General features: G+C 36.4%; 2 protein-coding genes across 2 annotated transcripts; one reads left to right on the forward strand and one right to left on the reverse strand.

Annotated features, from left to right (window-relative positions):
* Nucleotides 1–217: 217 nt before the first annotated feature.
* LOC111806180 (Nucleic acid-binding, OB-fold-like protein) lies at nt 218–3052 on the reverse strand. The gene is made up of 4 exons (XM_023691560.2): nt 2641–3052; nt 2079–2154; nt 1037–1163; nt 218–517 (listed from the first exon to the last, which is right to left on the reverse strand). Exons 1-4 carry the CDS (start codon nt 2752–2754, stop codon nt 325–327), a joined length of 510 nt encoding a protein of 169 aa, XP_023547328.1. The 5' UTR covers nt 2755–3052; the 3' UTR covers nt 218–324.
* Nucleotide 3053: 1 nt separating this feature from the next.
* Nucleotides 3054–7255, forward strand: LOC111806189 (ribosome biogenesis protein NOP53-like). The gene is made up of 11 exons (XM_087125714.1): nt 3054–3303; nt 4139–4342; nt 4458–4483; nt 4846–4926; nt 5074–5184; nt 5287–5375; nt 5918–6037; nt 6112–6234; nt 6663–6729; nt 6853–6932; nt 7044–7255. Exons 1-11 carry the CDS (start codon nt 3135–3137, stop codon nt 7048–7050), a joined length of 1077 nt encoding a protein of 358 aa, XP_086981840.1. The 5' UTR covers nt 3054–3134; the 3' UTR covers nt 7051–7255.

Below are 7255 nucleotides of genomic sequence, written 5' to 3' on the forward strand. Positions count from 1 at the left end.
AGATCAATTGTATTGAAGTTTCTAGTTTTAGGGTTAGTTTGAACAATTTCCCTTCAAAACATTTATTTACGTTTTTTTTTTAATTTTTTAAGAAAAAGTTTCATTGATATGAAACAATTTCATTATGACTACTTCTAAATTTTTCATTAGTCTATTTTTTGTATTTGATATTCTAAACTGCATAGATTACATATTATAACAGATGAAAAAAATGCAGTTAGTTCAAATTTCTGTTAATTACAAAATTAAAATTGAAGGACAAACGATCAAAATGAATATTCATAGTACTAAATCAAAATTATGGACTTCAAATTAATATGCAAGTTAAGAATCTGAATCAGACTCTGTTTCTTCTTCCGGTTGTAATATTAATGGTTTAGCTCTGTTCGTGTTGGCTTCTAGAGGGGGAAGGCCATCATCATCGCTCGAGTCGATTTCGTCCTCTTCCTGTCGATTATTCTCTGCTTGCAGATTTTCGTTTTGATCTCCAGTGATTGCATTCTTGAAGATTTCTGGCCTGCCATAGATTGGTAAAAGGAAGGGAGGTAAATGGATCAGTTAAGTCCGACATCAAATTAATCTATGAGTTCGAGGAAAAAAAAGAAAAAAGAAAAAATAAAAAGAACTGTGCATGAAACCAACTTTCTTAAATCTAGTAATGGTAACACGGCCGCGGGGATTACACTCTCCGTCCTTGTGGAAGGGTTTTATCCCGTTAGGAAATCGGGTCTCCACGGGGAAAGTAGGGATATCCGAACCGAACCCACTAACAATTTCCATTGTATTATGATTTAGGTAGTCTAAGTCTTCAAACAAAGATAGTTCGAGTGTCAATCAACTTGCGTGCACTTTAACTATTCTCTCAAGACAACTTGACCGTACTACATTTGGTTGTAAAGGTAGGTAGTAAGATATTAAATCCTACGTAGAGACCCTCATACGTTTTTTTTTTATTAATTAATTGAAATGGGGTAAATCTAAAAGCGATGCCAGATCCATTTTCATGAATAGGTTGAAATTGATATATATAACATACCATTCTGGAGATTTTTGAAGCTCGCGAACTTGTTCAAAGTATAGAACTCGAGAAACAATGCATGCCACCTTGCTTCCAGATTCAAGAGCATTCTTCTTTCCACTTTCATCAACTACAACGAAACTCCCTGCAATGATGGCAAAGCAAACAACACTTATTTCAACAACCCTAAAGTAATCTCCTATCCAACAAAAAAAAAAAAAAAAAAAAAAAAAAAAAAAAAAAAACAAAAATCCAAGTAAAGGTAGGATATGAAGTTATGTTGGAGTGTAAATGTGCTACATTAGTAATATTAATTGTGGCATAATTACTTCATAGTTTGTGGAGGGGTTATAATTCGTAGAAGCTATTGCTTCGGGTCGAAGCACTAAAAGAAAAGGACCTCAAAACTTCTATCGCTCCATCCCTGACAAGGACAGAGAACCCATCGCTGTCTATGGCAAATCGGAGACGGATGACCATAGTCCATACCTTACCAGCACCAGAGGTTTACTAATCAATGAACCCCGAATTTTAGGCAAGCATCCAGCCCGGTTATAGTAACAAAGTGGAAAGTAGGCCCGCCTTTATTAGTCCTTTTGAGCCTAAAGGCCCTTGAAACATACTACTCAACCCCAGGTGGCAAATAGTAGGGATTAGAATTTAGGAAAATCAGTCTATTGTGGATTGTGGGAGAGAGATACCCAGCGATATAATTTCTCCTTAACATCGGAGTAAAATTTAAGCTTGTTTTCTTAAGATTGAGGTCCTAACAAACTGTCCAAAATGATCTAAAAGGATCTCTATGTTTTAATGAATATGGCCAAAGCTACTAAATCAGAGGCACAAAAATGGCCATAACCGATGTTTAACAGGTGCAGTTTATGAATTCCAATAACACTGAAACAACATAGTTTCCTGACGTTCACAGTGAAGCTTATTACGTGAAATCTTGATACAAAGAGCGAGGCAAATGTGGAAAGGGGTCTCTTATTTTTCCAGAGATAAAAAGAAGGTAATTTAACGCGAGGGCAAAACTGAGTAGAATGGGTTTAGATCATACCTCGTTTTATCCACATGCTCTTTTGAAACTTGGCAGGAAATAATGCCAGTGATTTCTCACCTTGTGCATCCATTACCTAAAGATGATGAAGGAACACAAATTTGTATCAAAGATTTTACGAAGTACCATAGAAAGCAAAGCAACCTGCTTATAATAATCGCCAAAGTAATGGACAAATTTGCGCAGGAAACTCAGAAACTACACAGATTATTGTTTCCTCCATATCAATGCTTAATTAAAAGTACGATTTCTACAAAGAAATTGCAACACGACATGCGTATCAAAACCACTTAATAAATAGTTTGTAAATATCAAACACACTATATAACATGATAATCAAACATGCTAAAAGTTAAGACCTCAAATTTAAAATTTGAAAACAAAAGGTCGGCCTATAATTTGCTGGAATTGAAGGACTTTTTCATTCAGGTGGATTGATGCAACGCAGTAGGCAATAGCAGAAGCGCAAAATTGTGAAGAAAATAATTGACTATGAAATAGAGTAGGTTAAAAAAAAAAAATAGAAATCAGAGAGAGTAGAATCGAGTAAAGAGGAAGGTACCTCGATTAGATTGGAACCACGAATTGAGACAACCTGCATAATGCTATGACCATCTTCGAGGCCTACGATATGTTGATTTGATGCCCTCTGCAAGTTCTTTCTTCCACCCTTCATGCTCTGTCCGTGACTCAGTTCAACTAGAGTTCTTCTTCTAACAAGGGAAGAGAAGAGATTAGAGTTGGGAGGTGGGGGGCCGCCGGGCGCCGGTGGAGTGAGATGAGAACGGTAGTGAACGAACGGTGGGGCGGTCTGAAGTGAGATGAGAAGACTTAGGGTTCCTCCGATGGGCTAATACACCATGTCTTCCTTTTTTTTCTTTTTTTTTTTTTTAATCATAAGAAAATATGCATATTAAAAATATTTAAAAAAGGGGAAAATAAAAAGACCTAAACCCTGCCCGTCCCCCTCTTTTCGCTCCACCCTTCTTTCTTCCCTCCCCTGTTATTCTCCCTGTGCTGTCAAAGCTTCAACCTTCAGTCTTCAGTTTCAGAGCGATGGGGAAGAAATCAAAGGGATCTAGGAAGGGGAAGAAGGCGTGGAGAGCTAACATAAGTACTGCAGAAATTGAGGATTTCTTCGAGAAGTCTACGAAGGATGCTCTCTCCGGCGGCTCTCTCTCCGCCGTTCCCAGCGATTCTCTTTTCGTCGTTGACAAGTCTCGAGGTACTTCTGGTTCTATTGTTCTTTCTATTTCCCCTCCTAAACGTGCCTCTTTCACTTTCCCGGTTTCTGTTCTTCTAGCTGTGGGTTCTGCCTTTTTGGTTGATTTTGATGTTTTTTTTTTTTTTTTTTTTTTTTTTTTTACACTGTCTCTGCTTGATGATTGTTTTCCGCTTTTGATTCCTGCTTCCCACTGAATTATAGTGTGCTCTCCTTTGTGTAAAGCAAACTTATTGTTTTTCATTGAGTTTGGAGTTTTAGTGTTGAACTGAAGAGTGAAAATACCGTCATTGGGTTTTGAGGACACTAACTAAAGTATCCACAAAATCCATCAAAGGTCTCTGAAACTTCTGTTTGACGCTGAACTGAATCAAATTTCGTCTGCAAAGCTTATAATTGAGAATTTTGATTAGTTTTTCCTATATTACGATAATTTTGATTGCTGAAATTAAGCAAAATATTCAGGCATATAAACAATTACATTATTTTAGAGATGTTCAATTCTTTCTCAATTTGCACTTGGGCTTTCGAAAGAAGGGTCTATTTCCTCTTAAGAGGAGATGAAAACGTGTTTGTTGTGGGCTCTTGCTGTATACCATAACTGACGATTGGATGGTATCTTCAATGAGGTTGAATGATAACATGGGAAGAGCCTAGAGTTTTGGTCTTGTGCTTTCCCTTCTGATGCATTTGTTTGCTTCGACTTAGGAACTGAGCCTACGTTCATCCCATATTTGTTCCTTAGGAGTATAAACTGATTTCCTTTAAAAGAACATTGTTAGAAAGGATTTGTCATTGGTTGCACTAATTATTATTATTTCTCTGTTTTTCTGTATAGATCTTTCAGTGAAGCGGAAAATAGAAAAGAAACGAGAAAAAGTCCTTTACTGTGACAGCATATTGACGAAGAACCCGTTTGTCCAAGCAGTGCCTTCTTCAGTAAATAAGAAATCCAAGAAAAAACAGGAAGAGGCTTCCACAGTCAAAGAAGCCTCTCAAGATGGTGCCAAGGTTGGCATGCTTGATCTGTGGGATGATAAAGGTCCTTTTTTAACCCTCTCATCTCACTCTTGTACTTAACAACCATTTTTAATGACAAAAAAAAATAATAATAATAATAATCAAACATTGCACTACTTGTTTTTGGTGCACTGCAGGTGAGGTTAGAAGCAAAATCAGCAAGGTATGCTGTTTTACCTGGTTAATTAATAATGAGTCTTATATTTTATCGTACATTGTTTATGTCATAAGTTAGAGCTCATCGGTCTAAAATATAGCAATATCGATTCAAAAAGATATAAGGCTCTTTGTAGGGCTTTCTTTTGTGGACTTGGCTTTTTGTATGCCCTTGTATTCATTCATTTTTTCTCAATGAAAGTTGTTATTATATATTTAAAAGAAAAAGATACAAGGCTCTTGTCCTAATGCAAAAAATGGAAGAAGAAATATGAGGGTGGAAAAAGAAGAGTTATCAAAAAGAAGTGGAAAAAATATGATTATGTTGCAGGAATGTAACAATGTAATTTTTATTGCAATCTTGGTCAGAAACCAAAGCCATCCATTATTCCAGCAGTAGAAGTTGAGCCCCCAGGATGTTCGTTCAATCCATCGCATGAGAGTCATCAGGTAAGATGTAATAATTCCAAGCGATGAAGAAGTTAAACAATGTTGTTGAGTAATGTTTTGATAATAGATCGTTAAAAGTGCATTTTCCCCTTCAAACTCTCTATCATATCTGTTTTATCCCCTTAAATTTCCCATTTCATGATTCAGGATGTACTTGCACAAGCTGTTGCAGAAGAAATGCAGAAAGTATACCGTAATGAGCTGGGGCCTGCGCCAGTTCCTTTAACAGTCCCAGGAGAACCTATTAGTGAAGAAGATGTGAGTATATTGACCCATAATCTTGTACTCTATCGGAATGCTTTTTCCTTTTTTAGTTGCTTTTCTTGATTTAAGAGATTATCTTCAATTCCTGTTTTGCAGATGTTGTTTTTGGATGCTGATAATAACACTGATGATGAAACCAATTTGGATGAAATGGATCAGGACGAAAATAATGAATTAGAAAAAAGGTTTCATTTATGGGAGTTAAATTATTTTAAGGATTGCAGATTTTTTCAAGTAGTTTGGATCAATTTTTTGGCTTTCTTATGCATGGTTCACGCTATATTTGAGCGTATACTATTGATTTACTGTGTGGATCTATTTGAACTTAAAGGCTTATGTTCTTCATTGGGATTGGGATTGGGATTGAACAGATCTTGCCTACATATGCATTCCAATCGTATGCCCTCAAAGGCTTATCTCTCTAACTTGCGTTATTTTATGAAGTGATTAAAATGTTTCAAGAATTCTGTTCACTGACATTCTAGTATTTTAAGGAATAGAAAGGTTACTGGCGACGTTGTGATTGGGTAGACTAGAGATCAATGTGAGCCTTGGCAATTTTCTTTCCACAGCAACCCTATTCTTTAGCTAGCCACTAGTTTGAGAGTTTTCCTTTCTATGCTTTCTATGTTTTTCTGTTGTCAATAATAATTGCTCTTAAACTGAATATCTTAAGAAAGAGAACTTCAAGTTGGCATTGTCTAAATAAATTAAGCTTGTTACACAGGCCTTTGAAGATGAGAAGGGTGACTCGAGTGGAATTCAATAAGAGAGCTAGACATAAAGAACAGGCCAAAAAGGAAGCCGAAGCAAAGAAGTTGAAGGGGATTTCTAAAGACATTGACAGGTAAATTAGTATCTTTGTTCCTCCATAGTTATGGAACGTTTTATGTAACTGAGCTTTTGCTCTTGTGGGTGTAGCTTGCCGGATATCATTCAAGAAATAGCCAAGGAGGACGAGGAGAGAGATAAGAGACGCATGCGACGAACTATAGCCAAACAGGAGAGATTAAAGTCATGCCCACCTCGCTTGGGGAAGCACAAGTATGTAGTACTATAGTTATATAGCTCGTATTTCCCAATCCATAAATAGTTCTTTCTAGTATATCTCAATTGAAAGATTTAGGGCTCGTATGATAACGTCTTCTGTTTTTTGTTTCTCGTTTTCCACTTCATGTTTCTTGTTTCCTCTTAAACTGTTCTTGTCTCTTGTTCTTTCTTTTCTTTATTGAAGAAAAAGAACATAAAAATGTTTAATAACCATTTCTTGTTTTTTGTTTTCAAAATTTCTACTAATGTTTATGTAAATTGAGTAACAAGAAACAGGAACAATTAGCAAACATATGGTTCTAAAAATATGAAACCCGAAACAAGAATGTAATCAAATGAGCCTCTGAAATACACTGATTCGTGCTGAAACAAGATAACATCAAGAAAGTTTTGTGTCCTGAACTGCATGGTGTTACTTTCAGGTTCGAGCCCGCGCCAGTTCAAGTTCTCCTATCCGAGGAAATAACTGGATCACTCCGGAAGCTGAAGGTGCATTCATTTAATTTCCATGTCCATCTTTCCTGAATACTCCTCTCAATCTAAATTATTGTTTCTGAAATTTAGATGTGAAACTGAAAGAACATCGTGGTTGGTTATGTTGTATAAATATAGGGCTGTTGCACACTTGTGAAGGACAGGTTTAAGAGCTTAGAGAAACGAGGAATAATCGCCCCTACTGCCAAGAGCAGAAGGTTAGTAACTTAGTCATTGGTTCTTTTCACAAACTGCTCCTTTTATGAAGGCATCAACCATGGCTTTCTTTCTTACAAACTTACGCTTCTTTTTGCCGATTCGTTCGACAGGAAATAGAATCAGATTTGTTCTATCTTCGAACTCGAGAGACGTCTATGGTGATAGTATATGTGGCCATGGAAGGGCTTTGAGATGTAGCTTGTTGTAGTAAAGCAGCTTGTTGTTTCTATTTCCTTTTATATATAATATATAGTTTTAGTCCTTAGAAGGATTTGGTTTACACTTTGGCTAAGTACTATAGACAGGTCTAATTTTCTCTTCA

This window comes from Cucurbita pepo, chromosome 1 (assembly GCF_057944985.1).
Source record: "Cucurbita pepo subsp. pepo isolate OVF chromosome 1, ASM5794498v1, whole genome shotgun sequence".
In the NCBI taxonomy this organism is placed as follows: Eukaryota; Viridiplantae; Streptophyta; class Magnoliopsida; order Cucurbitales; family Cucurbitaceae; genus Cucurbita; species Cucurbita pepo.

Coding starts and splice junctions, on each gene's coding strand:
- LOC111806180 (XM_023691560.2), bottom strand. CDS start 2,754: ATGAAGGGTGGAAGAAAGAACTTGCAGAGGGCATCAAATCAACATATC. Junction 1,164..2,078: donor GAGCATGTGGATAAAACGAG/GTATGATCTAAA, acceptor CCATCATTGCAG/GGAGTTTCGTTGTAGTTGAT. Junction 518..1,036: donor CTTCAAAAATCTCCAGAATG/GTATGTTATATA, acceptor AATCTATGGCAG/GCCAGAAATCTTCAAGAATG.
- LOC111806189 (XM_087125714.1), top strand. CDS start 3,135: ATGGGGAAGAAATCAAAGGGATCTAGGAAGGGGAAGAAGGCGTGGAGA. Junction 4,343..4,457: donor TGATCTGTGGGATGATAAAG/GTCCTTTTTTAA, acceptor GGTGCACTGCAG/GTGAGGTTAGAAGCAAAATC. Junction 5,376..5,917: donor AATAATGAATTAGAAAAAAG/GTTTCATTTATG, acceptor CTTGTTACACAG/GCCTTTGAAGATGAGAAGGG.